We start from the raw sequence: 14,349 nt of genomic DNA, 5'->3' as shown, positions 1-14,349 counted from the left end.
TTAAAAGAAAATGCGGTCTCTACGGGAACACAATTTATTTGATGTATGGCGAATAGTATCTATATTTAGCTGTTCAGGTGCAGATACCATAGTTTGAAGCGTGTTTAAAATATAGCCGTCAGGTAACTTCACAACATACACGCAGTAGTGATGCGGTGTAAATATTGTGATAATCACACTGGATTTATTTTGGAAGCTATACATACACGGACTTTCTACCTACTTATCACGATATGCGAATGCAATATTCTTGTCTTTGATCTTATAAGAAGTCCAGCTGCGCCCCGCGATTTCGCTTCCGTGGACATTTCGGGATAAACAGTACTCTGTGTGTTATTCCAGGTTATATTCTACCCGTGTTCCAAATTTCATAACAATCGGTCCAGTAGATTTTGCGTGAAAGAGTAACAAACATACATACATCCTTACAAGCTTGGTCATTTAAAATTATCTACTACCTACTCTACTCAATTTCCTGTTTATTAATGGAATAATAAAAACTAAGGACAAAAGCCTCACAAATTCAATGATTGAACTAATGAACTAATAGGGTATTACGAAACGAAGGCAAAATTTGTGTCAGTGTGTGATGCAATTTGTTAGTTGGTTTTTCTTGTATGATTAACTAACAATGATTTAACAGTTAGTCGGCAATGACTAGCAAACAACAGCTTTGTCTGACAATAGTCTATCGGTTCTCTTCCCATGAAATCTTAGAATTAATTGGTATGCAACGATCTCAGTAATGCATTGCAATAAGGTAATTGTCCTGATGAATATGGGGTTTAAATGGCGTCACTTAAGAGTGGTGAATTGTCATTTTTTTGTGTTGGGACTTGGTTTTAGTGGTAGCCTAAAGGTCCGCACACACTGAATTTTTTTGCAGCACTTTTACTGCACCGTTGTATGGTGTTTGACCGCTTTCTTTGCGTGTATCGTGCGTGTATACACCTTACATTCAAATTCAAATCATTTAATCAGAAATACCTTCACAGGCACTTTTTCTCGTCAATTTTTATATTTATAGTTATTTCTCACTAGCTACAAACTACTGGCATTTCGGAACGACCACTGCTGAGAAGAAATGCCGAAAGAAATAGAGGGAACCTCACGACCCGTCCCACGACCCACCTTAATTTTATTTACAAATAGATAAATAAAATTAAATCTTCTTTATATCAGATAGTTAAAATCCATACGTTTAAGATGCATATTATTATTGATTAAATTAAATTATTAATATTATTTACAGGGGCCGCCTAAAAGTTTAGTTCATCTTTTTTCCTTCAATATTTTTTCTCGGTCTCTGTATGCACACTTCTGGAGTCTTAAGTATGCGTTCTAGCACTCTACTTCGCGTGGCATCTTTAGACTGAAGTTATCATACCATATGCATAATCCTTATCAATATCCCCGACGAAATCAAGCCAGTACTTTAATTAAAACTCTTATCACCCTGACTTTTCTCTCTGTCATCAGAGCGTGTAGGTTCCTTAATCCAGGTAGCTCGCAGTCGTAATCAGTATTCACGTTTAATAAGCCCAATTCGTCGTCATCTGCAGATTTAGAGAAATCAATGTCTCTGTTTGTCAGACCATTGACGATTCACCATTCTAGTTGTTATTTCATACGAATTTAGAAAATGTTTCTGTAACTGTACATATTATATAACTAATATTTACCTGAATATACTGCGCATTAGCTACTGGCAGCTTAACAACATCATCAAGAAGAGTATTGTACTATAATGATCGACGTAAACATTCTGTTCAGTAGGTACATTAAAATTTATATCCGTCCGAAATTGTATTTTACTGTTGACCGTATATTTGTTTGGACACGTGAAGTTAGTTTTATTGCCTGAACGATGGTCAATAGCAAGGATTCTGTTTCAGCCAAGGTAGCAAGATTTTAACCGACGACAGGGGAGTTTATAAGTTTAACGTATCTATGTGTATCTGTCTGTCTGTATAATTGAGACTGTTCTCAGCTATGATTGCAAAATCTTATTTATTGATTTGATTGTTAGCTCTTACATTTTAATATAGTTTTATTGTATTGTCTCCTTTGCTAGAAAATTTACTAGATTAAATACGCTAATATTATTATTATCTAGCCTCGTTGCAGACTGAGTAATTTTTTTATTAATATAGTTTAGAGTTTCGTACCTACCTACTTCAAAAGGAAAAAAACGGAAAACTTTCTAGTATCACTTCGATGTCAGTTTGTCAAGTCAAACCCTTTTTTACAGAGGAATGTATCGGCCATGACGACTCGAAAGTAGATATAATATTGACAGAACTTGTCTACGCCAAATTGTTTATACCATAGTATTGTTTTTAAATGATTTGAATTGGCAAGCATTTCGCATTTCGGAAACATTTTTTGCTATAATCTGATGACGTGATTATCTCCCTCCTGTTATTATTGGTTCCATGTTAATATTGTACAGTCAAAAGCACGTCAATCAACCTACCTAAATTCATTGCGATTTCGCCCCTATAGCCGCGCATAAAGATCCATCAAGGTTACCTTGACATAGTGTCTGCTGTACTAATAGATAGTCAATTGTAAATTAAATCGTAAGAACCTCTGTATTGGTGGCGATACCAGTGAATTTGCGATGAATATGAATAGTTGATATAATGTAGACTGTACTATCGAGACGTTAGCGTTACCTTGCTATTTGTCATAAAAATATTTTTGTATGATTTATTACTTGTAATAAAAGCTGTCATGGCTCATAAGAAACTTGTTAGCAGCGTGACCTATTTACCGCGAGAAGCTTCCAGAGGGGCACCATAGATTATTTACCCATCTAAAGTTTGTTTGTCGACGTCTAGCTATAGACATTTTCAAAGTAAACATTTTTCATACATATCGATTCTTACGCAATAGTAGTTCATATCTCATAATCAAAAAAATTTTTCCTTTTTTTTCGACGATTTTAAGAAAATTCACGATCAAAATGTTTTTCGTTTCGATCGATGCATTCGATTGTGGTTTTCTGTGAATGAAGCACAGATTTCGATTCGGCATTAAACTACATTGAAAAACTCTTATAAAATTGATGACAGCGTTTTGTTTTCAGCAAGAGCGAAAACAAAACGCGGGATATCAAAGGCACTGTTCAGAAATATCTTAACTTGTTTTTAAGATATTTCGCCAATTCTTTTCTGTTCTCAATCATTCTGCATTTCACATAGTATGTCATATCATCACATACTATGTGAGATGTAGATTATTTTAATCAAAGATTTATTTAGCAGCATTCAAGTGACATTAACGATTTTGAGATGAATGAGGATTGTTATTTCAAGAATAGATTTATCGTGTTTTCTTTGGCCCCGCAGTTCGTTGATTACCCGGCTCGATTCCCCGCAAATGATGCGTGGACGAATCGATTAATCAGATTAATTTAACGGTAAAAGTGTGCAGCGTGTGGTTCCCGCCATAGAATAGGACCAATGTTTATCCGCCCGTGTATCCGTCATGTGACTAACTTTCTCATCTCCGCATGTTCTAGGCTGCGTTCCGGGCTGTCACGCCGTATAGCCTCGGTCAGCTTACAAATAACTTCAATATTTAGGAGATTCGGCTGTGATTTCACAACCGGCCACCTGCCTGACGGCAACCCGGGCCAAGTCATATATCCCTTAGTCGCCACGTACGACATCCACAGGAAGATATGGATGGTTCTATTTTAGGGCACGCGACAACATCAAAGTCAAGCGAAAACTTGTGACTTCTGAATCTGACTAACATAACTTGACAGCGTTGACAGTTGAGAGGCAGCGACAACATTCTCTGATGGTTGACGTCAGGCATCGACTCCGGGCTTAAAATTAAACCAGAGACACACGGGGATAAGAGAGATAAGGAAGTTCCATGCCTAGAATCGAAAATGTAAGCCAAAGATTTGTAAAATACAACATCGATCAATTCTGAGAGTATCTCTTTATTACGACTGAAGCTAAGAAAAGCTTTTTTCGGTTTTCCTGTAATCTACATGCAATTAACAAATATTTTGCATTTATTTTTAAAAAATAGCAGCAATGATAATATTATTAAACAACGTATTTTAAATAAATACAACAGCCAGCAAATTTATAACCACCACCTACCATTTAAAGCGCCTTTTATCAAATTTTTTGAAATTGATTAATTTATATATCCAATTTTTGTCGAATTATTTAATACATTTTCTAATTTATCCCCTTATTTGAAAAAATATTTATTTACTCTGCACATTTGTTTTTGGGTCAAAGGATTACACCACATTACCAAAAGGGTTTGAAGATTTGTGGCATACCTACTGCCGCCGTTTTGATTTTTTTTCAAAATCGCGGCCAGCCATGAAACTTTTATAAATCGATCAAAATGGCGGCAGTAGGTATGCCACGCTCCATAGTAAAATCTTCAAACCCCTTTCACCTGAATTGGTCCAGTAGACTCGCCTGAGACAAACGGACGGACAGATACACGAGTGATCCTATAAGGGTTCCGTTTTTTCATTCTTCGTACGGAACCTTAATAAATGTAATAAAATTAAAATCATTGAGCGATTTTATAACACTTATGTTCAATCCTATGTTTGCCAAACCATTTGGCGGCATTCCAAACATATGCCAGTGCCCATCTATGTCATTCGAATGTTATGGGCTGTTTGACTTTCGATATTAATCTCATTAAAAGTATTTATAAACATAGTTGTGTCGTTCTAACATTCTAGATGGTATTTCAAGATTGAGCCTGATTTATAGTTTAATTCATTTACTAGCATACCAAACAAGTTTGTTTTTATTGCTGCGTTATGTTGATGATTGGATTACTTGTAATAGACAAAGCATTCGATATTTCTTTTTTCCTTTACGTTGTGCTCCGTCGTTGTCTATAAGTTTTGACACTGACATGTGTTGACGTACATCGAAACTTCATTGTTGACGGACGTCAAATTGACTGAGCCATGGGGTATGTCTATTTTATTATACTGTGCTACGGTGATGACATAAAAACCCGACCATATATCAAAGGATGCCTTTACTTTGTAACATTATATGCTAAGATTTGCGTCCAGAAATTGGGGCGTAATGTAATACGGTAACTAATCAACCGCAACTCTATTAAATATATAATATTTTAATACGACATATTCGATACGCTATGAGTAGAATAGGGTTATTAAATCAGATTACGTAGGTACATTACATAATTATAATAATAAAAATATATGGACACAAAAGGCATATACTGAGTTAGCCTCAAAATAAGTTCGAGAATTTAGATGTGGCATGTGCATGTGACACTAGTAGCCCGTCCCAGCTTCGCTCGGGTAAAACCACGGTTAAAAACACTAATTTACAAAAAGATATGATGCACTAATGCTAGTAATAAGACCATATTACTAGCATTGCATACCAGTGCATTGCGTACCATGCAACATACCAGTTGTTGGCGAAATTTTAAATATTCTTTTCATGTCAAAATAGCCGTAGGAACAAAAATATAGATAGAATTGAGTAGAATTAATTATGTTAAAAATGGATTTATTCCAATGTTTATATACAAAATTAATAATAAAAAAACATAACAAAAGATCTCGGGACCTTCAGTGTAGATCATTAGGCCATAGAGGTCGTGAAGATTCATTAATTAATATTCACGTTTAGTAAGCCCAACCAACACTTCAACATTCTCTCCCTCGTCTGTAATCTGAACGTTTTCCCGATTTTTCCTCACTTCAAATCGATTCGATAGTAAGAAATGAAATGGTGAAAGAAATGAAACGGCGAAGTGCACCCGCACTTCGTCCTAACAAAAATCTACATCACGCACTGAGAAAATAGAATAATTTACCTACAGCGCTGAAACTACAACGACCTTACCGATTCCATTGCGTTAGATCCAACTCATTCTAAAACCTTTCACCTTGAGATGTAAATTAAGACTGCAAAAGGTCCCGAATTTACAATTGTCAATGCTTACGGCCTTAGTGCGACCTTTTTCATATTGTCTAATGATAATGATTCTTAACTAGCCTTTATTCATTCTTATAAAGTCACTATTGTTCTGAATTGCTGTTGATATAATCTATATACTTAAATTCATAAACATGTATTCTAGTCCAGACTAGACGTTAAAAAAAGTGACACCAATAACAGCACAAGAGTTAAAATTGTATGTGTTGCTTGAAATGCTATTGAATATTCAGACGATAATATAATCTTCATCATAACTATAACATAACATAACATCTGAAATGTAATTCTCATAATGTTATTTTTGTCTTTGTCTAATTGAAATATCCAGAATTACGCTACATTGAAGATCTGGAGGCCATGTTTGCAAAGCAAATGGCATGGGCTTGGCAGACACCTTCCATTAGTGATAGACTGAGTGAGGTCGGCTCAAGGAAACAGAAACACGATACTATAAAGGGTTGAGAAAACTTTTAAGAAAATTGAACTTCAAGACCACATAAATTATGACTTTCAGAGTAATTGGACGTAAAAAAACACGAGGTGATGACGTCTCTCCCTGTTACATGAAATAGATATGACAAAGACGAAAATAGTAAGAAGGGACGAAAAATAAAACAAAAGGATTATATTAACATTATGACAGAATGCATAAAATATCGATCGTTTATAAAAAGTAATAAACAATTTTGGATAGTGTAGCAAATATCTTGCATTAAGTTAAAATTTACCGACCATTCAAGTTGTTTCCAAGAAGTACTTTCAAGTGAGTTAGTTCTCATACTTTTTCAGATCTATTCAGATCATAAAATAATATTAATATTCCACCAATAACCACAAAAGTGTAATAAAATATAGATTCACGTTAACTGCGACCTCACGATGACGCACTTCAAAGACTGGACGTCCTGCCAAACTGGTAATAAATATTATTTCAAACCATAAATTTACTTTGGAAAGAACAACTGATTCAGATGAAAATTTCCAAGTTTAGACGTACCTAGGTAAGGAAAAATTTTGAAAATGGAAAATTAGGTTACAAGCAAGAAACAAGCAAAAGATGCTATTTTTAAGTAATAACGACTATTAAACATTTAAATAGGTAGGACGTGTGGAACCTGAATGGCTTGATTGAAATGTAAAAATTCATAAATTTATAAACAAATAATAAAACATCAATGAGTCTCATTCGGTCCAAAGATCAGATCATCAGAATCTGTGTAAGTATAATATTCATATTCTTGGCAGAGATCAATTGGTCGCATTAGTTTACTAATAACTCCAAAATTTTTCACAACTACTCCAGAAATATAAAAACCAACCCAACTACTTGGTTAGGTATTATGGATATTTCCTCTTTCTACCAAAATGGGGAGATGAATTTCCTATAACCATTGATTGAAAACTGAATCAGAAAAGCTAAAAGAACAAAAGAACCGGTTCTCGAAGAAAATCACAATCCTAGGGTATGAAAGATAAATCTAGACTTGAATCGGTTTTTTACGATACGGATAATTAACTGTCCGCAACGTTTTATTGTTTGTTGTGAATTAGAGCTAAAAATACAAATTCATCAATTCGGGTTTCGTGCTAGCAGCCATTTTATTGAACGTATTTTTACAGAAATATTGGTAAACTTATTGAACTGATATCAAGATGAAATCAATGTTGAAATACAGTTTTACAAAAATGAAATTTTTGCCACAAGTTCTTTTGTCGTCAGAGAGATCTTAATGCATTCTTAATGTGTGACAAGAATATAAATTCCGTGGAATAAACCATTGAGGCGTGCCCACGTTTGGAGCCTTTCTTGGGTGTCATGTTTACCATAATAATGCATTATAATGACAAGCATCATCTGAATAATGAATTATTATGATAAACATGGCCGACATGATGGGCATCCAAACTTATTAGTTCTATACAAAATTTCAGATTAATCGGTTGAAGATAACTGCTTCAAAATTGAGTTGCAAGATTCCACCCGAACAGACATTATTGGAACATTCATAGTTACGAGTACATTGCAAGTTATATAAAAGCTTGTAAAAATTTTATCTGGCCTTACATGTTATAAAACTAAGTCATTACAGCGTCAGTCTGTCTGTTCGCGATAAACTCATTGCGGTTTTCAGCAGTAGGTAGTGTGATTTCTGAGGAAGATTAGGTATAATTTATAAAGTTTTAACCCGAGCGAAGCCGGAACCGGTTGCTATTTTGTTGAAATGTTGTTTCAAGACATCTTTTAAATTGTCCGTGACATAATGAAACGATAATGTAATTCGTAACTTCGAAGACTTTAAAAGTATGATAATGAACCAAATACATATTGTTCCCAATTCTCTGTTCGGTTATAATGCAGGATTTCCTTTTGATCTCCTGGCGCGAGTTGATACGCCGTCAATTGTCCAGCCGACCTCATTTGTCAATCTTCAATGATCTGAATGAGCTCCTTGCCAAGAACACCATCATCTTTACGACCCAGACCAGTCTGGAAACTCGTAATTTAAAGCTGTTATTCATAATTTAATTAGACACGCAAAACAGAATGCGTGAATATTGTAAAATCTGTTGTTTTCTAGACAATTATAGCAAAATTATCATCCTTAGATACCCGTTTTATAAATGTTTGCGTCTGTATAGCGTTACGTAGTTTGCGTCTGAACACGATAAACTCAAAACTACCGGGACGAAGTTTAGTAAGGTTTTCACAAATAGATAGTGTGATTTCTGAGGAAAGTTTAGGTATATCATGGTTTTACTCAAGCGAAGCCGGGACGGGCCGCACAATATATTTAGTGAGTTAACTAAATCTTCATATAGTTTCATGTGATTTTCAAGTTATGACATACTCACTGTTACAGCTTGAAAATCACAAGGTTCTTGTGGCAGTAACAAATGATCAGAATAGCAAGCACAAGCTAAACAAACATGTCGCACAAGCGGTAATGCTAACAAAATATTTGTATTTACTAAACATCTCGTTGTTATAGCAAACATTGGTGTCATTTTTGTTCGTCCGTAGATGTGACAGTGTTTACACAATTCATGATATCATTCTTCTTCTATTTAGTTCCAGATCTTGGGTTTACTTTGTGTAACGGTTTGATCAAATCCTTTTTTATATCTATATCGACAGAAATTGGTCTCGAGGAACATTGTTTCTATTTAGTTTGTTATTCCAATGTTATCGATTTTTTTTAAATTTGGAACTCTTAATACTGGCTGTAATGTTTACACTATAGTAAAGAAAATTAGTCTAACTCGATGATTCAAGCATTCGTGTGGCCATTAAACTGTGATCGCTGACATAACGACGCCAGTTTCGGGGCCCTAACTCGTAAACATCGAAGATCTAATGGCGATCGAAGTCGTTACTTTTATTTAGGTGTTTCTGATGGACCAGCTGTTTCAGTGAAATCGCCAACTTCCCCAAAGTATTTTTACATTGCTTTTCACCGCTGGTATCACTCGCTTAGTAGCTGGCATGTAGTGGTATATGATGCCGAAGAAGCATTCTTACCGGCGAGAGAGCTCAGTAATGATATATGGAATCGGAAATAACACATCTAATGGCTCGTTCACACTATCGACGCGAATGAACGGACAATGCAATGTTTGGAACTATATAAGCTTTTTTACTGCAAGGATAAACAAGCAACAATTAAACCGCCAAGGTTCGGCAAACAGTTTGCCAGCCTGCAAATAAATCAAATGCTGCTCTAGTAATGGTTGAATATATAACGACGATATGTTTTTTTTTTTACTTAATTTGAGCCCTTCAGAAAAAGAGACGATACTTTTTTTGATACACTTTTTAGCAAGTCGCCTCTAGCGTTCAAATTTTTGAGGACCAATACTTTGCCACTACCATATATTGTCCATGGCGTTGTATAGGTCGAATACACTAAAATTAAAAAAGAACTTACCTAATAACCATATCCAAGACATCTTCCTTCTCAAACACCTTGCAATACAAATGCAGAATCTTCAAGCAGGTGTACTGAAGTCCTGTCCAGTTGATATCCGCAGACTTCAGGGCTTCGCCCCAGGGGCAGTTCTCGTGGCGCGACAGGCACAGCATGCCGTCGCGAGCCTCGGTCTCAGTTGGAGGCATTTAACTATTTTTGTTGACGCTATTTGAACTCATGCACATCACTAGCCTTGGCTGAGTTCCGCGGTGCCAGGACAGTGTTCTTTTTTTAAGTTAATGCAACGTTTGTGTCTAACTAGCTGGAAATATTGAGTCACTTCTTAACACTGGCAGTAGAATTAATAGCTCTTACCTTGTCAGTGTTCATGAAGGAGTAAATACGAAAAAAAAACTCTTCCAACGTAAAAGTTTTTACCAAAATACGTGATTTATATCCTGTCTATATATGCGCTGTCTATATACGCAGAAGCGTAGATACGGAAAATAACAAAATAAATAACCATACCAAAATAAAACCGACAAATGAAACATGTGCCAGCTAACGTCATAAGCATATTTCTACAAACCATACTTAAAGCTAGAGACTGACCAACCCAATTAACTAGGCCAAGATAAGCACACTACTTAACTACATTTCAAGTTAACCTAAATGGACCTCTATGGGGCAGAGTTAAGAGCGAATTTGGCATTAATTTGTAAAGTTGATCTGTACAATACAATAATTAGCGACGCACAATAACTATGAAGTATAGTGGCCGAATATCAACAAACGCAGGAAGCTTGTCGCAACCGGCCGGCTTGTCCTGCATAGGAAGTCCCAATTTAAACAATCAGTCGGTCCATTGTCTTTGCACAAATTAGTAAGGACTACAACAGTATACCTCGTTGATGCCTCGTAGTCTGAATATAATAGACAATGAGAACATTCTAAACAGAGACATAAAATTTGACAGGAAATATTTGGTCACTTGATCTTTAAGATAGATAGGATCGATTATTTAGATAATTATTATCATGTACCTACAACGTATAAGGAAGAAGGCGCCCAGAAGATTAAGACAAGAGTCACCCAAGAAATGCTGGCTTGTTGTCGTCAAGGATGATATGCGTGCCAATGGTCTGACAACTAGGGATGCCGACGACCGTGCGAAGTGGAAACGAAAATTTAGGTAAGCGGACTCTGGGCTCCGACGCTCAACGGCTGAGGAAGAAACCGGAAAATCTCTCAAAAGAGAGAGAGTGTCAGGAATGTTGTAAGCGTCGTACTCTTCTGAACATTAAATAAGTTATGATTTTTCTGATCGGATTGCAGTACGCTTATCGCATTTGAAAGGTTTTTTGTACAGTAAAGGACATTTGTCTTTTGTTTAGTCTTTTGACTTTGCCTTTGTTTTGTTTTCGTTATGTTTGTCTCAGCAACATTCTCATAATAAATAACATTATAATATGTGCTATAGAGCAACACAATCTCCAAGCTCCGAAGTGTGCAACGGCCACAGTTAGATAATTATGATATGAATCAAAAGAGCATATAAGAAAAATCCTTCTGACGTCTTCAAGTTAATTTTTTTTTTAAGTAGCTATATCATGTCCCACTGCTGGGCTCCCCACTCTCTTTCCATGTATCCCTGTCTCTGGTCTTTTCCATCCATCTTTTGTCGAAATTTCTAAGTTCATCCGACCACCTCGTCCTAGGCCAGCCTGTGTTTCTGTGTCCGTCAGGTGGTAAGAATTTGAGCCCATCTTTCGGAATGTCTACGACAAACGTGGCCTGCCCAATTCCATTTTAGCCTAGCTTATGGATGGAGCCTAGCCACCGTTTCTCCGACATGTACAAAAAATGTAATTTAACCCACTCTAGACTAGGGTATATCCACGAACAATCTGTTTTATGTCATGAATGATTAACTTGTCTACCTAATGAGGCCTCGAAGTAAACGTGGTCTCCTTATTTGGATGTAGTTTCGCTAATTGAATTCATTGAGTACGTGTTTTATCTGAAAATACAAACAAGATCGTGACTCGTACATGTATGCCATTTAGATTAATTTGTAAATAAACCTGACTTTCTGATCTACTTTAGAAACGCGGCGGTGGTTCTGTGGTTAAGACTGATTGTAGGGTCCTAGGATTCTATACTTGACACTATACTACTGGAAGTATTATGTAATCTGTGTCTATACTTTTCATAGTCAAAATTTCCATCAGAAAAACTCCATCATAAAAATTGTTTTCTTTTAATTAAAAAAACTGTTCTAAATCATTACTAAAAGTATACCTATTATCGAATAACTTTTTCTGATGGTAGTTTGGTCTATGATAGTATAGACATTATCAAGTTAAATTGCAAAGTTATAAAAGGATAACACATTTTTGTCACAGTAATAGCAAGTTATTTATATCTCCTACACGAATACGTGACTTTTGTCACATTTAGTCATTTGTTGTACACTGTCCTATAAATAGTGTGTAGGTATATATATAATAAGTAGTAATTTCATTCGGCGACTGTACCTCAACCGATCCCAACTAATATTATAAATGCGAAAGTAAATTCGTTTATTCTAACATATTCATCTACTTAAGCAATCTTCTTGAAATTTCTTATGTACATATAGTTAAGAATATGAAAAAGGACGTAGACCTTTCATTTCAGCACTGTGTCCATTGGAAATTCACGCGGGTGAAGCCGTGAGTAAAAGCTAGTACGTTCTAAAGAGCAGTTAAATTGTTATTTACTAAGCTACCAAATATAGATAAGGACATACCATGCAAAGTTAAGTATGACTAACCTACATGATTAGGTATTTTATTTCTACGAATAGATAAGACTTCTTTATTTGGATTAGCAGTCGATGTTATAAACTATTTAACAGTTCGATTCTAAACGTAATTAATATCGAATAAGGACTTAATTATAACTCGATATTTTGAAATAAAATAAGATTGGAATCTTTGAATCCATTTTTGTTCTTGTTTTTATAGGTCCAAATATAGTTGAGGAATTTTAAGTTGCATGAGATTTGGAGTTTTATCTAAGCAACAAAACTAGCTTTCCCACGGCTTTGCCCATGTGAATTTTCCACGGTAGCAGTCGTAGTATATAGGGATAAAGGTAGCCTATTTCTTTCTCCATATTCCTAACTATATGTATGCAAAATTACAAGAATTTTGGTTGAGCAGATTGAGCGTGAAAAGGTCAGAATAAATAAATAAAATAATAAATAAATATATTAGGACGAATCACACAGATTGAGCTAGCCCCAAAGTAAGTTCGAGACTTGTGTTATGGGATACTAACTCAACGGTACTATATTTTATAACAAATACATATATAGATAAACATCCAAGACCCGGGCCAATCAGAAAAAGATCATTTTCCACCATGACCCGACCGGGGATCGAACCCGGGACCTCTCTGTTCAGCAAGCAAGAACTTTACCACTGCGCCACCGAGGTCGTCATAGAAAGATATAGTAAATAAGCAAACTTACTTTAGCACTTCTGATATTAGTTGGAAAGTTAAATTTATAACTCTAGGTGTCACACCATCTGAGACCGGATGCACCTGGTTCTAATCAGGATAATAACGGCTAAATCTAGGTCTATCCTAAGATAACCTGGCTACATCTAGGTGTAATCAACTGAGACCGGCTGCAACTAGGTTTAGCTGCACTTCGGGGTTTAGCCGTAACATAGGTATAATACAAAGTAAGTACATTAAAGATATTGTGTGTTATTTTTCATAGCTAGACGTAACATTTCACACACGTCTCACTTTTAGTTAGATTATTTAGTAACATGTAAATTAATGCTTAAATTTCCTGAAGATAGATTGTCCACGTCTTTTTCAAAATTGAACGGTTGCGGCGGTTGTAGAACTGACTCCATACTTAACAAATTTTAAGAATTTATTTTAATTTGCAGCACACTTCACGTCACCAGTTCTATTCGAAAATCTTCTATTTTCGTACTCCAACAACTATTTTTATTTATTGAATAAACGACTGCGCCATGTTATGTTTTGTTTTGTGATATGAAGGGAACGTCAATTAAATACAAGCTCGTGGGATAGACTTGACTTTATTCAATGACCAAACTACCCACATTCCTACAGTTAATCTGTTGACTTGTTGATGTCCCTGAATATACATGAATTAATATATATGTCAACATATCTGTATTGCAATAATAACATAAACATTTGAGTGAACGTCAAACGAAACCATTTCATAAGATTTTCAAGAATGATTTCTGATTTTCCCGATTTATTTTCGTAAATGAGAACATTGGCTTCGCAATATTTGTTTTTTACTGGACATTAGACTTGATAAATTAATGCCATCTATATTTTAAAGTCTTGCCACCAGAGAGATAAATTACAAAAATCCCAAATCAATTATTTCTATCAACATACCTACATAATTTCGGAGAATT

General features: G+C 35.4%; 1 protein-coding gene across 7 annotated transcripts in view; it reads right to left on the bottom strand.

Annotated features, from left to right (window-relative positions):
* Positions 1–14,349, bottom strand: part of LOC128670511 (four and a half LIM domains protein 2) — a 124,359-nt gene that overhangs the window by 61,922 nt on the left and 48,088 nt on the right. For 3 of the 7 annotated variants that reach the window (XM_053746223.1, XM_053746226.1, XM_053746222.2), the window contains exon 2: positions 9,908–10,211. The exons of 2 other annotated variants lie outside the window; for them this stretch is intronic. In XM_053746223.1, the coding sequence (XP_053602198.1) occupies positions 9,908–10,095 (188 nt within the window). In that variant the 5' untranslated portion in view covers positions 10,096–10,211. Of the gene's footprint in view, positions 1–9,907; positions 10,239–14,349 lie in introns of all 7 variants that reach the window. 2 more of the 7 variants (XM_053746225.1, XM_053746224.1) reach the window with 2 other exon arrangements.

This window comes from Plodia interpunctella, chromosome 6 (assembly GCF_027563975.2).
Source record: "Plodia interpunctella isolate USDA-ARS_2022_Savannah chromosome 6, ilPloInte3.2, whole genome shotgun sequence".
Classification (NCBI taxonomy): Eukaryota; Metazoa; Arthropoda; class Insecta; order Lepidoptera; family Pyralidae; genus Plodia; species Plodia interpunctella.
This window is presented reverse-complemented; position numbering and strand designations above follow the sequence as displayed.